Source organism: Chelonus insularis, unplaced genomic scaffold, assembly GCF_013357705.1.
Source record: "Chelonus insularis isolate UGA/USDA-ARS -01 unplaced genomic scaffold, ASM1335770v1 scaffold_277_pilon, whole genome shotgun sequence".
NCBI lineage: Eukaryota > Metazoa > Arthropoda > Insecta > Hymenoptera > Braconidae > Chelonus > Chelonus insularis.
In genome coordinates, this window is record NW_023276791.1 from 541,000 (window position 1) to 560,343 (window position 19,344).

Here is a 19,344-nt window from a genome sequence, read left to right on the forward strand (position 1 = left end):
CACGAATGAGTAAATATTGAACTAAATTAAGGCAAAAAAGTCGCCGACTCGAAACGTGATCATTGTTTTGGTTATTTTATTGGTGTTATTATTTCCTAAAAATTGTATTTTCATCAGTTTAAAATTATTTTAAAAAATAAAATAAATTACATTTATAGTAAATTTCTAGTATTACATTATGAAAGTAACAATAAAAAGTATGTAAAAAATTGGGTATTACTTTATATTTTTTATAATAATATACTTTTATGTTATCAATATCATTCATTTATTGATAATTATTAATCCTCTATTTATTACTATTATTTGTTAATCTATTCAAGGTTGGACAGGTGTTTCAACATGGAGATGGATTGCAAATGATGATAATTGTGGAATTTGTCGAATGCCATTTGATGCCAGTTGCCCTGATTGTAAAACTCCTGGCGATGATTGTCCTTTAGGTACATTAGCATGAAGTTAAAAAAAAAAGCTGCATTTATTCAATATACAATTTTGTTATGCACAATTCATTTGAGAGAAATTCACAGCATTTTGTTTTACAAACCACATAGAAATACAGATATTAGTCATTATTACATTCAGTAAGAGTCATAATATTTTCTAATTTCTTTGTTAACATTATTGTTTGTTCAATAATTTAATTATTCTTTAATATTGTCACTAAAATTATTATTATTAAACATTTATTAATAAGTCTTTTGGCTTCGAAATTTTTTTGACATTGCGCATGTCAAGTATAAATATCGATCTGAGTTGTTGAAGCTTTAAAGTAGAATTGAAAGTTGTTACAAATAATTTTTTTAATGAATGATAAAACAACTAATAACATAAAATATAATCTAAACTTGCTGTAATTAAAAGTTGAAATTAACGCTTTCATTTTTATGTTCATCAGCTGTAATTGTTAAATATTTCAATGATATGATAAAACTAAAGTCTTATATCATCATAAATTTTGTTTAACTAGTTTGGGGACAATGCTCACATTGCTTCCATATTCACTGTATTATGAAGTGGTTACATTCTCAGCAGACCAGTAGTTTGTGTCCGATGTGTCGTCAAGAATGGAAATTTAAAGAATAATTGTGTAATCCATCAACACCTAATAATCGAATTCTTCAACATTGACACAAAAGATAAATTTAGTTATAAGGTAAGATAAGACTTACACCTGAGTTATTTTTGTACGAAAAATATTTAATGAATGAATAAATGAATAAACAATTACTTTTTTCATTCATAAAATACATTATTATTATTATTATTATAGAAGCATATATTTTTAAACAATTAAATTTTCCTATAAGACTGTTGTACTCCAAAAAACGATTAGGTTAAACAACAGCTTATTATTATTATATTTGTGCATGATTTCGTTAATTTTTTTTTTTTATAAATGTTTCTATTGTTATTTATTGCCAAATAGCAATTTTTGTTTTGATTAATTCTATCATCGCACTATAGTTCTATTCACACAAATAAATGTATATGTTATATCTTTGCTAGCTTAGCGTCACCCAAGAGAGACCGACTAATGTACTTTATTACCTACAACTTTAAGTCAAGATACCCATACACTGCTACACTCTAAAAGTTCCCAAGGTGTAGAGTGGGGCATTGATATGTAATATTCTTACCTTTAGTTCTTACCTGACAATGTTTGCGTCCACTTACAAGCAGCCATTGGCAGCCATACCAATAACTATCAGTGACTTGCTGGCTAGTACTATAACTTGTGGTGATTAGTTTCCTTCACTTCTCTACTCTTAATTTATAATAGAAAGTCACGTGGCATGTTTAGATGTGTGAAACCGTGCAAAATATAGATACATATATTTGCTTGAAATTAAAACAGCACAAATCAGTATCAAACCAGTCATTTTGTTATTAATACAAGAAAATTACTGATGCTAAGTTATTGTTTCTCGCGAGTTCATTAACTTCCTTTATCAAAATATTTATGATAAATTACGTTGTAGTTAATAGTAAATAATTTCAAAAAAGTGAACATTTGTGATATTAAAATTCAATAGTAAATGTTAATTTTCCTTTGTTTTGTGTAATATTTGATTGATTCTCCAATAAATGTGATTAGTAATTGTATACTATGGTATAAACTTTAATAAGATTGCGTAGGATGAAAAAAAGATAAGAGTGTGTATGTAAAAGATCGCAAGATTAGTTGTTACAATTCAATTATGACAACAACGTGAAATAAAATAATTCAAAGTTATTTATATGTCAAATAAAAAATTTCTTTTATAATGTCGAGTAAAATATTTTATGAATAATGAGATTGAATTGAATCAAGTAATAATTATTAAATGACAAGGTTTGGATATAAAACGTTCATATTTATGTATTAGCTTTCAACTGTAAAATAAAACAAATTATTATAATGAGATAAGAAGAAACAAGAAATTTATATAAAGGAAAAATATAAATATAAAACACTAAAAATGAGGTTGGCGACTTCACAAAGACCACATGCACCTCCTGTTCCACCTCGACCAAGCAAACAAGTTGTAGCGGAGGCTCTTAAAAAATCAACAAGATTACCTTGTCCAACACGTCAAGCTCCACCACCTCCCAATACTCGACCCTGGCGTCCTAGTGATGATACAAAGGCATCCAATAAAGATATTTCTACAAATACCGATAAAACTTCTCTAAATGAAGCAAAAAAAGATTTTTTAAACAACTCACTTGTATCACAAAATGATACTGATAAGAGTTCAAGCAATAAATTTGTACAGAAAAGTGATAAAATGCAAGAATCCATAAATAAACACAAAAAACCGTTTCCTGAAGACATGCAAAAAAAGATTCAACATATCAAAAATCTTAGTGGTATAAATAATTATGAAAATTTGACAATTAATAATCAAAGTAAAAATAACAATGTGAATAGCAATATTAATGTAAAGAGTGATGATCAACAAGTGAAAAAAAATGAAATAATGCAAAATAATTTGTTAAATAAAACAGAATCTTCCCATCATGATTTATTGAAACAACCATCAGAGATGAATTCAAATTCACTTTTAACCTCCCAATTGATTGATTCACAATCAAACAAAACAACTGTATTAGTAACTATAAATAAAAATGATTTAAATATTCCTATAAATGCTAACAGAATGTCAACTTCGCCAAATTTGAGACAATCTACAACAGCTTCAAATAATGAAGATTGTACGACAGTGGTCATTATTGACAGAACTGATGATAAAGTTACCGTTAACAATGATAAAGATGATAATAAAGAAAATATTCAGAAACAAGACTGGCTTGAAGAAGGAATTCATTATTCTTCAACTAAAATAACTCTTGGTAGCGATGAAATTAATGCTAATAATATTAATAAGCAATTGGAAAATCATCAGCATGGTTTTCATTATAATAAAAATAAAAATCAATCTGATCCTAATCCTTCAAGGTATATCGACAATATTTGATTTATTATTCTCGAAAAAATTTTATAATTTTATCTAACAATAATTTTGATATTTCTTTAAATTTTCAATACATCATATCATTATATTTTTAGTAGTGGTTATATATTTATTAATAATAATTAATTTTTTGTTCACCTTTTGTTGTAGTATATCTGAGAAAATAGCTATGGCTTCTCTTCAAGGACTGCCTCCTTTGCCTAGAAGTTTGAGTGGATTATATCTTAATGAAGGATTAAGAGAAAATAATGAGCCTCCTCCTCCACCAACAAGATCTTCAAGTAAAATGACAAAAATTGGAATAAATGTACCACAATCTAATTCACGACGTTCATCTCCTGGTAGACAATTTATTACTTTAGATACTCAATTAACGATTCTTAAAAAAGAAATGGTAAACTTAACTTGTTTCTCCAAGTAAAATGTCTATAGTAGGAAAGATGATTAAAATTCAATTAACTTTTTGTTCTAGTATGGATTAAGACAGCTGGATTTGTCTATTCTCTCTCAACTGTGGTCATTAAATGAATCTATCCAAGAGTACAGACAACTTCTTCAGGAACATGAAGAGAGAGCTCCATCACCATCACCAAGTAGTGAAGAAGGTGATGATTTAACTTATAATAATCACCCACCAGCATCTTCAAGAAGAACATCATCTCTTCATCACCACCATCATCATCATTATCATCATCGACCTCCAAGGCCTCCAAGACCATTACGACCATTACCTAGTGATGAATCACCCTCTAGTGAAGAGTATGGAGCTGTTTAAAGATTAATTGAGCTTATATTTTTTTATTATTTGGTTAAGAAATGTATAAAATTATTATTATCCGTAGAAAATTGTTCTTTAAATAACGATGTATTGTTCTCATTAATGCATTACAGTAGTAATTAGTAATAAATACAATGAAATGAAAATTCAATAGAGTAATATAGTTTATTCTTATTTAATACTTGAGCAAAACTTTTCAAAAATTCAATTAATTGGTCAATACATTCCAATGGAAAATCGACTATAAAAATTTTGTTGAAATTATTTTAGGAATAAATCATTTTCTCTCAACTGCCTTAAAGATAAGTGTTGATAAACTTAATCATAAAAAATAATTAGTAATAAAAATATGAAAGATAGTTAACTATTGTTAGTATTTTTTTAAAGTTTTTAATACACAAATGAACAAATAGTTTTTTTTTAATCATAAGATTTTTACAAATTTTTATAGATCAATTTCCATAAGAAACTTTATATTATATTCATTAGTAGTCTACTGATAATGTTTTTATTCTATTTTTCTTAACTGTATAATAAGTTCTATAATTATTGATGACTAGAAATGGCATAAATAATAAATTAATAATATATATTGATAATGTTGCATTAATAATAAAATAAATCTGATCAACATGAGAATATACGTACAGTGTTGCGTTGAATTTTTGTATATACATATTTAACTAGTTCATATTGATTAATTTAAAAAATGTATAAAACGATAATGTAAATATTTTACAAAACATTAGGATAATCTACTATTTGAAATAAATATATTTGAAAAAATATTATGTTCAATATAGATTTATTTTTAATTGCTTGTAGATAAATTATCATTTATAATTCTATGTTATGAAATTGTGTCATTGTTGATCATATTGTACATGTATAATTCAGAATAGAGAGAGGTATTTTTTATTAAAAGCTAAAACAATATTTATGTGACTATTAAGATTGTTAACTTCAATCAAGCTGATATAAAATTAAATAACTTCGCAAAATCTTTATCAATTAAAAATTTTTTTACTTTATTTAACTTTTAAACGCAATTCAATGTTTGAAATATAAAATAACTTTATAAAAATAAATCTTAATAAATATATTGAACAAATAATTTTTTAATAATCACCTACTTCATTTATAATTGTCTAATTTTTGAGAATGCTAATTTTTGGTTGAATCATCAATAAGTTGTAAATTTTTTAACTAACATAAATTGATCAATTTGTTTTATTAGCATCTGATGAATGAGTATCATTCATATCAATTTGATTTACATTAACTATTACATTACCAGCAATTCTAGGTGGACTACGTGATGCTGAACGTCTTGATTTATTAGAAGGGCTACTATGACAAGTTGCATGATGTCCACCAGTTTCCCAATCACGATGTTGACAAAAGGAACTACAATATCTTGCAATACCACATCCTCCGCAAGTTTCTAAAGCTGACCTTCCACAATTCCAACAACTCTATAATTAGACATTAACTTTTTGTCTGTAATATTATTGATTATCATCGTTACAAAATTCTATACTTACAGATCCGGGAATATTAGATAATGATATTCCATCTTTTTCATCCTCTCCAGATAAATTATTGATCCCAACTGTACCAACATTTCCTTTTGTAATTATTCTTGAAGATAAATCTCTCGCGTGATTATTCAATCGCAAAAACGATCCAGGATTCACATGATCTTTTTGTGATAATCGTACATCTAATAACTGATGAGATCTAAGTCTTTCATTAGCTCGTGATTCAGCTACAGCTACAGCAACTGCACGCTGCACTTCAACCATAGCAGCCCGTTTCACTTCTTGCATAGCTTCTTCGGCACGTTTTTTAACTTCCGCAGCAACTCGGTCTTCAGTTGCTCGAATAGTTTGAGCAACAATTTCTCCTGACAATCGTTTCAAGTTGCTATCACGATCCGTTACACTACTTGATGATTCTACTTGTGAGTTATTTGTACAAATATTGTTGATATTATTATTATTACCAATATTATTTCCATTTTGCGTGCAAGAATTCAACCCAGATGCAAGAGAAGATGAAGTAACAGGGCTTGAACAACCACGTTTTTGTAAAATTAATAAAGCTCTCTTTGTTTTTTCTATCATTCCCAAAATACAATTAAGCATAACGTGAATATTTTTCCATTCGTCATCAAGGCTTACATTATTCTGAATATTACTGGAACCATAATTTAATTGTGGATGAGATATGTGGTGAGGTCCGAATGAAGATGAATGATTTATTTGAACAAGATTAGGGAGCAGAAGATTAGAGGATCCGTGGTTAGATGATTGAGAATGAGTTTGACCTGAATTAGTTGAAGAATGAATAGGATGCCACCAGTATGAATCGGATTGTTGCTGTTGTAGTTGGTGAGAAGTTTGCTGATTCCACAAATTATTTGGTCTTTTAGCATACATAGAAGTTTCCTCAGTATTTGAATTATTTTCATAATACCTGAAAAATAATATAATCTAAATATAATGTTTAAACATAATTTTTTATTAATAAATTTATAAAAATATGATACTCATTTCATTAAAATTATTTTTTTAAAGGTTATTAAATGTTTGTTTCTGAGGGATATCATAAGTTTACTAGGATAGAAAGGTGTGTACGGTGATATATTGAAACGTCAGTAGCAGAGACATATCGAGAGGACGGCAGACCTGTTATTGGCTCACTCCCCACTACGTTTTATCGCGTTTGGTCGCGCTTTATCACCCTCCTTTTAGCATCTCATCTAAATCCTCTGCTGTTATACACATCTACTATTTCACATATACATATGTACGTCACTGCGCTTTAACCAACTTATTCTAGAGTAAATCAAACGTGACCGATCATATAATAGTATAAGTAAATACGTGGATTCACGTGCTTTTGACACGTCAAATAAAACCGATCAAGTAATTCATCGATGTCTATTAATTAGATTTTATTATAAAATCAAGTTCTAATTATTTTTGTAATGAAGAAAAAACATCAATTACTTAAATGAATTAAAAATAAATTTTCTGATTCAGATTTTTTAATTATGTCATACTGCAGAATCTATTTGTTTGCTGTAAATGAGTTTCATTAGCTTTAAATAAATTTTTTTCATTGTTCTCCAAACTTGATAATGATGAATGAAACTAATTTTCTGTTACTGAATATTTTTAAAAATCTTGGTGCACTTACAATGCATCAGAAGCTCGTCGTTTGATTCCTCCAGTGTAATGATGATGTGATGAACTGGAGTAAGGATTCGATTGTTGAACAATAGAATTGGGATCTATCATATTAGATGAATGAGTTGCATAATTAGGAGAATTTTTATGGTCGTTGAACAGCTGGACGGTTAACTCTGCAGATGCAATATGACTCACTGTTTCTAAAACTGCTGATTCGTTGGATTGAAGATATTGCACACACGTCTATAAATTTTTAAATAATAATTAAAAATAGTCATTTACATACTTAAATTTTGTATTAATTATTTTGATTTTTGAGAGTTCATATCTATTAAAAAACCCTTTTCCATCTAGCTTAGAAACGATATTAATTATTTACTGAGATCGTAGTGTGATTAAAAAATTGTTCATATCATGCTTGAACATGAAAAAAGTTCAATTCACTTAAGAATATTTTTAATTTTTTATGCTGTCACTTCCAGAACCTTTTATCGTTTATAACATTGACATATTTAAATACGTTTGAAGTAAGTTTATACATGCAAAAATGGTATTTAAAACAATTACCTGATTGTTAGCTTGTGCTGCTGCATTGATATTTCGACGTAAAGAGGGAAGAGTGTGCTTTAAATACGGTAATACAAAATCTCTCAAAGGAAAATTCGTTGCTTCTTGAAGAGCTGAATGAAATTCTTCTGCTGACAATCCACTACTCTGAAAATCAAATTTTTACATTAATAAAAATTCATATAACATTAAATTAATTCAAAGCACAATAGTATTCAATAAAATAAAACCTTACCAAAAGTCCAAAGATCAAATTCCGAACAGTCTCTCCAGTTTCAGTAGAAATATTATTAGCAAATTGAACAAGTGTGCCTAGAAGTCTCTTCAATTTTGTATGACCTGTGAAAATACTTGAGATAGTTTTGAGACCAACATTCGTTATTTTAGCTTGAGCATTCGGTTCAGAGTTGAATGTGCTTTCTTGAGGTTTTTGAGCTGCTCCTGAATGCTGGTCATTTTCTGGTTTTATCGACTTGACTGGATATAATTTTCTATTTTCTGAACTGTCAGACAATCGTTCATTACTCGTAGATGATTTCGATTCTGCTGAGTACGCTGGAGACAATTTTCTTTCTTTTTCATGCGAATCTTTGGTATTTTCAGTGTAAGATGATTTATCTTTTGGGTCAGTATTTTTCCTAACTGATTCACCTGTAATTGAAATATTTTATCACTTCCAATTCCATTATTTCTGTTCATTAATTAATACATTAATTCATCAGGATTATAAAGTAGTATACCATACAATTATAATATAATCTTTGAATGTATATTAAGTTATACAATTTTTGTCGTTGTTTAAACAATACTCTATCATAATTTGCATAGTAAAATGATCCTACGTTTTTTTTTTTGAATAAATAAAGTGGATTTACTTCGGTGCAAAACCCAACTAAACTTTTATATTGTAAACAGAAAGAAAAATACCAAAAGGATCGATAAGTCGCACGTGTTTCACTGTACACCACGACACTGAGAATCGCTAGTAGAAGCAAGTATGGTAGGACTCAGCTGTCGCTACCTAATTGCCAGGACAATGCAACAGATGGGTTTGATCGCAATTCCTTCCTTCCGCTTGTATTTTTCATTCCTTTTTTCCTCTTTTCTTTTATTCTACGAGCTTTTTTTCAAAAAATCAGATCTATATATTGTCTATCATTAAACTATGCTTTATTACTTGTCATGTATTCATCAAAACCAAGTACTGATGATCATCATCATTAAAGATAAAAATTCATTCATATTTAAATAATAATTTTTTAAAAGGAATTAAAATTTAACTGAATTATGAGCTTAGTGAATATTTGGTAAATTAATTTTGCATAAATATCAATCTGAGTTGAGCTTTTAATACGTAAGACGTGAATAGAATATCTTTCTAGCAAAAAAAATTCAGGTTTAACTATTATAAAATCCTTTAGCAGTATACTGGTTTGAAATACTATGAGATACCATATCAGCCGAAAGCAGAATCCCGGTGGAAGTGTTGGACGTGTCTTATCGCTAGTGAACCAGGCAGCCCCAGAAGCAAAGCAGTTGACTGGACAATGTATGTATACGCAAACATGCAAGCAACTATAAGCTTACAGAACGGTAACCACTTAGTTTAATGATTATGAGGATTTTTTTTTTATACTTTATGATTTTTTTCTATTACCACTATTAACATATTTTTCACGTAATTATGAAAATAAAATTAATTCTGTTAGAAATAGTTATGAAATAATATTAAAGAATTAATTAAATGCATGAATAATGTCTTTATTGTAACAGTTTAAGATCATGATGAGTAACAATTTATTTTAAAAATTAAGAATCATTTTTGCGATATCTATATGCTGATTTTTACACTGTGCTGATAAACAGATCAACTAAATGTGTACGATTCAAGTAAGCATCATACACATACCTTTCGAATACGGGTACCATCATGCAATACTGCCCGGTGATTTTGTCTATGGCAAATTCTGGATGTGATTCTAGTACACTGATCATGCTACCCCTATACACTGCTATATCTTTTGCCCTTACTTTATTATATTATTTTTTAATCCTTTGTGATTTAACTAAAAGTATCTTCAATGTAATTTATTTACTTATATTTTTTTTAATTAAAACATAATTTCTGTGATTGTGATTTTTCAATTCTATTGAATTTTAATCTTTCAAATTTCTTTGATCATTCTCCTCCATTGATGGTTTCAAATAAATTGAATAAACCATTCTAAATGGAGTTTTATGTAAATTACTACACTAGTATTCAATCAAATTAATTGAATTATTTTTAAGAATATTAATCCTTCCTATCCACATTCGTTGGAGATTGTAATAATAATAATAATGGTAAAAAGTAATTTAAAAATGAATTCTCCAAGTGATCTGCACTGGAGTACATCCAAATCCCCGTTTTAAAATAAAGGGTATAAAATAGAATTATTTACCTTTACTCTCATGCTCTGCACTAGCTGGCTCTTGAATATTCAACTCATTGGAAGAACATTGGAAATCAATTGCTCCAACTTCCATTGATGACATGATCGACGAATTGTTAATCGACGTAATGATACTTGTTGTAGCAGTGCTTGTGGTAATGTTAATGTTGTTATCGTTGTCATCTTTACTATTATTATTATTGATATTTTTATTGTTATGTACCACAGTTGATTCGATAGCATAAGTTGGAGAATTGTCTCCATCATGTGTTGTTGATATTTCTTGTTTTTGTTGGTGTTGTAGATTGCAAATACTTTCATTTGTTGATTCTTCCTTTATTTTGACCTTATGAAGAACTACAACCGGTGCAGTTGATCCTTCTACTTTCATAATTTCTTTTTACTTTAATATTGACACCTATAATACATTATTAAAAAAATGAAAGACTACATTTTCAGAAAATAAATAATAATTTCTGTCACCAGCAAGATTTTTGTGAACATAAATAGGTTTATTGATTTTATTTTCAGAAAAAAATAAAAATTGTTTTGGCGAGTATGACATCGGTTAGTCAATTTTGGTAAGTTGATTTTTTAGAAGTATCAAACTGTCATATTTATTGATATTACAAAGACCCTGTAACTGTACAGAAGCTTCATAAAATGAGTTGTGTGTTTTACAGTGACAGTTACAATTATAGTAAACGTCTGACTTTTTTTAAGAGAAAAAGTGATTTTGCAATCTGAAGTGAAATGAATAAAGATAGAAGAGATTTATGCTTATACATATGTCCTGCATATGGTATGGTATAGACACCAGCGCGAGACATAATCTCCAAACTCTCTGATACCACTTTTACTTCATACATGTGTGTCCACCACATGTAGGCATCCTGAAATTTCCAATATTAGACCGTTTTGTCGAGAGACAGGCCAGATGTCTACCTCACCATCGTACTGGGACTATGAAGTACCAACTACCACGCTTCCCGCGGTTTCATTACGAAAATGTCACGTACAGCTTTACAGCTCACATCATAATGTTTATAACACATATCCATCTTTACTCTTATCATTTGATATTGAATTTCTTTCTTTTATCTATTTCCGAAATGACACTATCCCATCCTGACCAGTCATCCCACGCAATACCCACGTTATTTTAATGAAAGTTATTCTGTGGTGACATTTATTCTGATAGATTAGTACATGTAATTTAAATTATTTATAGAGTGGTTTGATTTTTAAACAAATTCATTCATTATGTAAATATGTATGCATAGGAAAGAGAACCAAAGAGAGTAAATGCATGTGATTACGTCTTTCACAGAACTCTTGATTCTCTTTGAACGTTGGAAACTGCCCGCAACACCTGACTGAGTCAAGCTGCTGGCAAATATGTATACATATCATAAGTTGGCTGAAATTAGTAAACGAGCAAGAGGTAGAAAAAATTAAAGAAAGATGGGAGAATGTATATAAAGGGTAAAATAGCTTGAAGGCTTTATAATATTTCCCATTACACATGAGACATCAAAATTAATATAATATTGTATTAAGCAAGTCAACATCAAGAACTCTCTTTTCTCTTTACTTCTGCTACTAGCAGTTAATCAATAGGTATATATGTATATAATATATACAATCAAATGATCAGTATATTTAATATATTGAAAATTAATTTTTTACTAGATCAAAATTAAATAACATTTATATTAATTATTAACTAAGTTTTAATTAATTTTCTATGTAATAATTCTCTAAAAACATTTTATCTATGACTAAATTTTTTTTTTTTAAAACATAAAGAAACATGTTTTGAATAAATTAAAGGAAAATAAATATTTGAATAATTTTTAATAAGAAAAATGAAGAAAAAATAACTTACGTCATTTCAAAAAATGTTATTTTTCGTATTTTGAAGAAATGTAAACAAAAATATTTAATAATGTTGATTTACTTTGATCACTTTTTCCACATTTTTGTAAAACGAATGCTCTTTACTGTTTTATATAAATTAAAATACACCCAAATTTTATTCTCTTCTGTATCTTTTTGATTTAAAAATTAATTGAAACAAATATTTCACTTAATATAAAGCAAATAAAGCTTGAAAATACTTTTATTTAAAAGAAGAGCGCTAGATGTATCATCAACAAACGGTAGCCCGTGTCTGACTAAAGCTGCGAATTTCACTGTAACTGAAGTAGTAGAAGACTGTGAGACTAATGTCTGTGAGACTCGTCTACTCTTGCTAATACAGTCATGTACAATCATACGAACGTACGAAACTCGTCGAAGCTTGTCGAACCTCGACGAAGCATTACCTGCATAAAAGCACATCTATAGGGACAAAATGTAGTTTACATTTGGAGCTTTAAAAAAAAAAATTTTTTGAAGGTTTTTGATTTAAAAGTATTTTTTTTTCTGCTCTCAAAGAAGATATTTTATTTCTTGAAACAATCTTGAAAAAAAAGTAATAAATGATTAATTAAATTTTTATTTATGTTATTAATAATTCATTAATATTCGAAACATTTGGTATGTTTAATATAACAAATTAGAAATTAATAAAAAAAATTATCTTCATATTTAATGTGAAGGTTTAATATACACTTTAACAGATATTTTGTTAACGGATTTGTATGTTTTTGACATGTGAATATGAACATATAGATATATACCTCTCTAAAGAAAAGCTCTGTTTTTGAAACTGAGAAATAGCTTTGTTCTTGTGAGCTTTTTGGTGGTAATCTTTTTACACCTTTTAATATAAGAATATTATTATCAAGAATTTGGAGATATAAATAAAAAATTATAAAAATATAAATGGTAAAATGTTTCGAAAGGTCATTTATATGAGTTATTTTTGAAAAAATGATCTAAAATAGTTTGATTAATTACCAAATTTGATGAATATAAAAAATATAGAATTATAAACAAATCAACTTTTCGTGATATGTGCAATATAAATATAGTGATAAAAAGGTAAAGAAAGAAAAAAATAAACAGAGGATGAAAAATTGTACAGGTATGTCAATAGCAATAACCAGTAAATGCCAATAACATTGCACCGTCAACAGGAAACTTGATAATTTTGCAATAACGTAGAGTCACTCCGTAAGTTAGAAAAATTAACTCGAAATTTGACTGATAAAAATTCGAATGTTAGATTTTTTTATAATAATGTAATTATTTTTATAAGTTCAATTTTTGTACTGATATAATTTCCTATTTCTGATAAAAATATCTCAACAATAAATGTCTCATTAAATAAGTATAAATCTACAAAAAAAAAGTTTCATGTGGTTTAAACATTTTTTGATTTTATAAATAACGCAACTAAATAGGAAACAGCTGAAACACACATGGTATCATAACTGAGCAGCATTGACTGAGATATTTTTCTTTTTCAGCATAAAAGTTCATCAGAGTGAATGGTACACATTTGGAGAAAAATAAAAAAATGTATTACTATATAGTCCACTCAGTACATGTTGAAAAGGGGCATGTATTTATAAATGTTTAGAGATATTCATGACAATAAAAAATATTAGTAGCAAGAATAATTGTAAAACAAATAAAGGGTAAATAAAAATATTAGCTGGAAATAAACCCTAGTACGAATAAATTCTTTCATATCTTTGATATAGCATAAATTATTTTTGAATTTTTAAATAATTTATTAACTAAAATGGTTATTTCTTAGGAAAAGAACAGGTGAAAAAAATTAAGTGAGTATTGCTCACGCGATTATGAGTGTTACAAAACAAGCCTACAGATATTGATCAACATATACATAGATCTATGATAGTTTCTATTAAAACTGCTGTATTATGCATATGTTTTACAGATGTGAGTTATATTTCGTATGAATGCCGAAAGCCCTTTTTAGTGATAAATGATTCATTGACTTATTCTGATAATTAGAGGCAAATTATTCGTTTAATGATATAAAGAATTGTTTTTAGTAATAATAATGGCACACTGACTTTTTATATTTAACAATACTAATTAAATGAGAAATGGATATGCTTTGAAATATGATTTAAATTTATAGAAAAAAGTGAACTAATATTTTTTTTCAGTATATACAAGTGGCTTTTATTTATTTCATGTGAGTTAAAAAATTTGAAAAAAAAACTAAAATTTTTTAAATGAAAATGACTCGCGTGAAATTTGATGTTTATTGTCGTTTAAAAGTTCATGTAAATGCTATATCTATTTTTAAATATAAATTATTTTCATATAAATAATATAAAATAAATAAAATAAAAAATAAATTACTTTATTCCATCAATTGGTATCTGAGGTACAGGACGAATCATCCGCGTTACTTTGATCGTTGTTGCTGTCCGTTGAAGAACTATCGTTGCGTTTCAATTCTCGTTTACGAAGCTTTGCAAATTGAAACTCCTCGACTGGAACTATACAATTTAATTTATGTAGATTATATTAAAAATTTGTTACACCAAACTATGAAAAATAATTACATTAATGCTTATTTTTTAAAATTAAATATTTTTTTAGATAATAGACAGTCTATAGATATTTATTTTTAATATATTACAATCTATAAGTTAATAATTAATAAGCAAAAATTTATTATCAAACCAAAATTTAGTTTGTTAGAAAAAAATTTTACATATTTTTGAAAACTCAAAAATACATATCTTTTAAATTTACATAGTTTTTTTTTTAAATATATGTTAATCAAAAAGTTAAAAAAACTTTATAAATTAAATAACGATTAATAAATTGAAATAATTGTAATCAACATGATAAAAAATTTCATTTTTTCTTAACTACGAAAACAATACTGGAATAATTTTATTTTTGAACTCATTTGAAAGAAATATATTTTTTCATTTCTTTCTTTAAATATAATTAACCTATCGAAGTTTATCACAGGTATTTGTAGTGAACAGACATAGAACTATCTGAAATCGTGTTGATTACCATCAGAATCTGGATCTTGATCTTTAGCTATGCTAGAAGGAGCAACGGTGAATGGAACTACTTCTGGTTCAAGAGGTTTTGGTCCTTGATTAATGTCTTCTACTAGAACTTCTTCTGCTAAACTACTTCTTACTGCTTCTAAACACCAGAAAAAATATTTCTTCAAAAATATTTATTATTATTTATTATATAAAGATAGCATAAAATAAATTTCATACAGACCATTAAATGCTTGTGGATACTGCTGACTCAATTTATTTTTAACGAGTCGAATTTTCTTAAATATATAATCTAAATCTTTTTTCATTTCTATCAGGAGTGCAGTATGTTTTTTGAACTCGACTCCAGCTGATTTTAGTCGATTTACAGATAACTGATTACAGTTTGTCAACATTTCGTTGGTCTTTTCGAATCTTTGTAACCTAGAATAATTAATAAATAATCAATGAATTAATAATGCCATTAAAAATTGTTATGCTACTAGAAATGATGAAGATTATAGTTACATAAAACATCGTAATTATTTCTGTTAATTTTTGCAATTGTACCATTCTTGTTACCTGCTGCTGGATATCAGTTCTATCAACTGGTTTGTACTTGTAAGAAGTTAAGAAAACTAGATCATTTGTAAATAATGAATTGCATAATTTAAAATCGTAAGATAATAGAAATTAACCCAGAAGAACGATAAAAAAAATTAACAGAAATAAGTGTGATATTTTATAAGTTCAACCATTTTTGATCTTTCAAATGGAGAAATTAAAAAATAAATCTCATCGACTTTATAGAAAATATTCTACAATTACAAAATTATCCATAAAAGTTATTTATGTTTAAATTCATTTTCATAAAAACAATTTTTAAATTTAGAGGTTGTTGTTTAGCCTAATACTGTGTAATGTTTTATGTTTCACGTGTAGATACCATGAAAAATTATTGTACTATTAAAAATATTGAAGATTATAATTACATGTGTTTCTGGGCTCTTATCATAGATTCGACATCTTGTTGATCAATAATACCAGCAAGACCCTGAATAAACACTTCTGGAGCAGTGTAATTTTGAAAACATTCGAAGCTTCCTGGATCAGACTCTGGTGTCCCTTGTGCAGCTATTGAATGATCCTTAAAAATAATTAATTAGTAAATAAATTTATTATTTCATTTTTAAACAAAATGAAAAAATTCCTACCATCTTATCAATTTTCTTAATAAAAATAATGGAATTAATTTACTTCAACCATTTGAAAACTACTCCAAAACAAGAATCTTTTTTCATACCAAAAGGCTTGCTAGACTATGTGGTATTAACATTATGTTAAATTATCATTAGAAGTAATTTGTATAATTAAATTGGTAAACAAATTTATATGTACATTTTTTTGACAGTTGTATTAATGCATTATACATTACATTAACAAATTGACAACTAAAACAAGTGCAATAATGAATCTTTTTTAGATGTGTAAAAGATTAAAAAATTAATAAATTATTGCTACTTAACAGAAACATTAAATATTATGATAAAAATATGATTCTTACCATTCTGTAAACAATTGATCTGATAGATTCGGTTATTGCTACTCCAAAATATATACTATAATATATACAATGACGTTTGTGCATAAAATGTAGACAGTTGAACTGGAAAAAATGGTGTATCTTTTATACGGATAATATAGAGAACTTTGTTTTCAATAGAGAATAAACTGATGAGAGGTAGGTACAAAAAATTATCGACCAATCGACAGCGAGTACAAACGCACGTTATTTTTGGACCAATTGTTTGTGAGAAATAATAGGTTTTGTGTGTCTGACTTTTTTTTTTACTTTTTATTTTATTCTTCCAATTCATATATTTTTATACATTGTATTCTTTTTACAATCTACTATGGTAAATTAAATATCGCTAACGTGCTTACATTTTGAAATATACAGCTTGAAGGTACATGAAAAAAACGATTGAAGATTATTATACTGTGATAATTATAATGGATAATGATAGTGATAATGTAATGCTAATTATAAGACTTTTTCAGGTAAGAAAATGAAATACATCTAAACTGTTGAAGTAGAACCAGCTGTAGGTGTGCTTCCAGTGGAACTTGCTGCAGATACTCCATCAGTAGATCCTGAGCTAACGGCTCTTGTAGCACGGACTCCACTTGAGACTCCCGTGTATGCACCAATAGATACTCCTCCTGAACCTCCTGTAGATCCTCCTGTGAATCCTCCAGCAGGTGCGCCTGTGAATCCTCCTGAAGGTGCTCCTGTAAATCCTCCTGTAAATCCTCCTGTAGGTGCTCCTGTAAATCCTCCTGTAAATCCTCCTGTAGGTGCTCCTGTAAATCCTCCAGCCGGTGCGCCTGTAAATCCTCCTGTAGGTGCCCCCGTGAATCCTCCCATTCCAGTAGGCCCTCTTGAGCTTTCTATCACTATCATTATAAGTTGAACAACTTCTTCATAAGTAAGTCTTCTCCGTTGTCCAGTAGCACTGACATATTCTAAGTGATCATCGCCTAATAAACTCCCTGATGTCGAAGATATTGATGTACCTATATCGATACGTCCTCCTGCACCTCCTGATGGAGCAGATGGACGATAAGAATCATAAGAACCTGCTGGTGCAACACCAATGTTATAACCAAAATTGCTATTGACTCTTCCTCCTCCTCCAGCACCAACTCCTCCACTACCATAAACATCTACAGGAGGTTGAGAGTTAACATACGGTGTAGCTTGTATATTGTATCCAGTTTGGAAACCAACTGATGCATTTGGTAATGTTTTTTTATGAAACATACCACGAATCCTGTTAGCTGCCTGAATAGTGGAATTTGATCAAATGAGTCTATTTATACGTCGAATAAGTTCGAGTATAATTAAAATAAGTGTATTTTATGTAATTTCTTACATTATCAGCGACATCAGCTAGTTGATATTTCACATTGCCACCAGCTCTGAGAAGATCACCTATTAAACTTCCAGTTACTGTTCCTCCAGCATTGACAGTTCCTGATTGACCAAAGTGGGCATTTACCTTAAACAACCAAATAATTATTTATTAATAAAAGATTGATTATTTTTCAGTTGAGGGTACACCAGATGAATAATTTATGTTTTACATGACTAAATGTAAGACTTCTATATAATAACAGAATCTATTCAAAAGAAAATTCTAGGATAGAATTAAGAAAATACAGTTTATAATACTCTTACCTGGTAAAGTACACAGGCTGATGTAAAAAGATAAAAAAGCTGAGCGTACATTTTGACCGTACAAAAAATGGACAAACTAGAAATGAATTAATAACCCAATTGAAGCTACGGCTTATTTATACTGGATACTTTGATTATTAATATTGCAAAATAGTAGAATCACAACTTGTACAAATATCGTTTATCTAAGAATTACATCAAATTTAGAAAAATATTCTGGTTGGTTGGTTTAAATTGCTATTAGATAAGACGAGTAAATAAAGCTAATCAAAGATTTATCAAAAAGAAAGTTGGTCGACTCTTAGTTCAGCACATTATAAGAATGATTTTTAAAGAAATAGCGCGTCCAATTTGCATACACGTGTGCTTTTTGTATGAATTAAAAAGTGGTATTCCCAATTTATGACGCCTAGACAGGTGCGATTATGATTTCGATTGACCTCATTCCATTGTATTTTTGATAATTACTATGAAGATAAGTTTGTTTAGATCTTATCATTATGCGTTAAATGCAAAAGATGTGGTTTCTGTCCTTGAAGAATTTGATTTTGTCTCATCTCTTTAAAGTATTGATTTTAAAAGCAATTTGCAAAATAAGATGTACTAATGGAAATTTTTAGTTGAAGCACAATAGTTTTTTATTTTTGCAGTTATTGATCACCTCAGAATGAATGTATCTCCTTTTGAATCAATCCTCTTTTTTATCCCTTCATAAAAAAGGGTATAAACACCCC

General features: G+C 28.2%; 5 protein-coding genes across 11 annotated transcripts; 2 read left to right on the top strand and 3 right to left on the bottom strand.

Annotated features, from left to right (window-relative positions):
• Window positions 1-38: 38 nt before the first annotated feature.
• lmgA (lemming A) lies at window positions 39-1,098 on the top strand. The gene is made up of 3 exons (XM_035093755.1): window positions 39-197; window positions 324-443; window positions 971-1,098. Exons 1-3 carry the CDS (start codon window positions 179-181, stop codon window positions 1,084-1,086), a joined length of 255 nt encoding a protein of 84 aa, XP_034949646.1. The 5' UTR covers window positions 39-178; the 3' UTR covers window positions 1,087-1,098.
• On the top strand, window positions 1,017-4,526 carry lmgB (lemming B). Of its 2 annotated transcripts, XM_035093754.1 has the most exons (4): window positions 1,017-1,156; window positions 2,370-3,442; window positions 3,609-3,852; window positions 3,931-4,526. In XM_035093754.1, the coding sequence occupies exons 2-4, from the start codon at window positions 2,463-2,465 to the stop codon at window positions 4,231-4,233; spliced, it is 1,527 nt and encodes a 508-aa protein (XP_034949645.1). In that variant the 5' UTR covers window positions 1,017-1,156; window positions 2,370-2,462; the 3' UTR covers window positions 4,234-4,526. The 2 variants fall into 2 exon arrangements, with proteins under 2 accessions (XP_034949645.1, XP_034949644.1); XM_035093753.1 differs by lacking the exon at window positions 1,017-1,156 and having other exon boundaries at window positions 1,386-3,442.
• Window positions 4,527-5,371: 845 nt separating this feature from the next.
• Window positions 5,372-14,833, bottom strand: LOC118073349 (CBFA2/RUNX1 partner transcriptional co-repressor nervy). Of its 5 annotated transcripts, none has more exons than XM_035093803.1 (7): window positions 14,720-14,833; window positions 10,442-10,850; window positions 8,236-8,651; window positions 8,001-8,147; window positions 7,441-7,676; window positions 5,781-6,714; window positions 5,372-5,711 (listed from the first exon to the last, which is right to left on the bottom strand). In XM_035093803.1, the coding sequence occupies exons 2-7, from the start codon at window positions 10,821-10,823 to the stop codon at window positions 5,457-5,459; spliced, it is 2,370 nt and encodes a 789-aa protein (XP_034949694.1). In that variant the 5' UTR covers window positions 10,824-10,850; window positions 14,720-14,833; the 3' UTR covers window positions 5,372-5,456. The 5 variants fall into 5 exon arrangements, with proteins under 5 accessions (XP_034949694.1, XP_034949695.1, XP_034949697.1 ...); XM_035093804.1 differs by lacking the exon at window positions 14,720-14,833 and adding an exon at window positions 12,321-12,588; XM_035093806.1 differs by having other exon boundaries at window positions 5,514-5,691.
• On the bottom strand, window positions 14,700-17,002 carry LOC118073350 (kxDL motif-containing protein CG10681). Of its 2 annotated transcripts, XM_035093810.1 has the most exons (6): window positions 16,768-16,783; window positions 16,584-16,688; window positions 16,362-16,516; window positions 15,614-15,813; window positions 15,392-15,529; window positions 14,700-14,859 (listed from the first exon to the last, which is right to left on the bottom strand). In XM_035093810.1, the coding sequence occupies exons 2-6, from the start codon at window positions 16,584-16,586 to the stop codon at window positions 14,729-14,731; spliced, it is 627 nt and encodes a 208-aa protein (XP_034949701.1). In that variant the 5' UTR covers window positions 16,587-16,688; window positions 16,768-16,783; the 3' UTR covers window positions 14,700-14,728. The 2 variants fall into 2 exon arrangements, with proteins under 2 accessions (XP_034949701.1, XP_034949700.1); XM_035093809.1 differs by lacking the exons at window positions 16,584-16,688; window positions 16,768-16,783 and adding an exon at window positions 16,934-17,002.
• A 447-nt stretch (window positions 17,003-17,449) lies between these two features.
• On the bottom strand, window positions 17,450-18,193 carry LOC118073292 (uncharacterized transmembrane protein DDB_G0289901-like). The gene has a single exon (XM_035093707.1). The coding sequence runs from the start codon at window positions 18,191-18,193 to the stop codon at window positions 17,450-17,452; it is 744 nt and encodes a 247-aa protein (XP_034949598.1).
• Window positions 18,194-19,344: the final 1,151 nt, after the last annotated feature.

Excerpts from the sequence above, each read along its gene's own strand:
- lmgA (XM_035093755.1), top strand. Across the intron at positions 444-970 it reads TGGCGATGATTGTCCTTTAG|TTTGGGGACAATGCTCACAT; the intron begins GTACATTAGCAT and ends TTGTTTAACTAG.
- LOC118073292 (XM_035093707.1), bottom strand. The coding sequence starts at position 18,193 with ATGTTTCATAAAAAAACATTACCAAATGCATCAGTTGGTTTCCAAACT.
- LOC118073350 (XM_035093809.1), bottom strand. Across the intron at positions 15,814-16,361 it reads ATAAGAGCCCAGAAACACAT|GTTACAAAGATTCGAAAAGA; the intron begins GTAATTATAATC and ends TAATTATTCTAG. Across the intron at positions 15,530-15,613 it reads GTATCCACAAGCATTTAATG|AAGCAGTAAGAAGTAGTTTA; the intron begins GTCTGTATGAAA and ends TCTGGTGTTTAG.
- LOC118073349 (XM_035093803.1), bottom strand. The coding sequence starts at position 10,823 with ATGAAAGTAGAAGGATCAACTGCACCGGTTGTAGTTCTTCATAAGGTC. Across the intron at positions 8,652-10,441 it reads TGCAGAGCATGAGAGTAAAG|GTGAATCAGTTAGGAAAAAT; the intron begins GTAAATAATTCT and ends TTTCAATTACAG. Across the intron at positions 5,712-5,780 it reads TATCTAATATTCCCGGATCT|AGTTGTTGGAATTGTGGAAG; the intron begins GTAAGTATAGAA and ends GTCTAATTATAG.
- lmgB (XM_035093754.1), top strand. The coding sequence starts at position 2,463 with ATGAGGTTGGCGACTTCACAAAGACCACATGCACCTCCTGTTCCACCT. Across the intron at positions 3,443-3,608 it reads TCTGATCCTAATCCTTCAAG|TATATCTGAGAAAATAGCTA; the intron begins GTATATCGACAA and ends CTTTTGTTGTAG. Across the intron at positions 3,853-3,930 it reads CGATTCTTAAAAAAGAAATG|TATGGATTAAGACAGCTGGA; the intron begins GTAAACTTAACT and ends TTTTTGTTCTAG.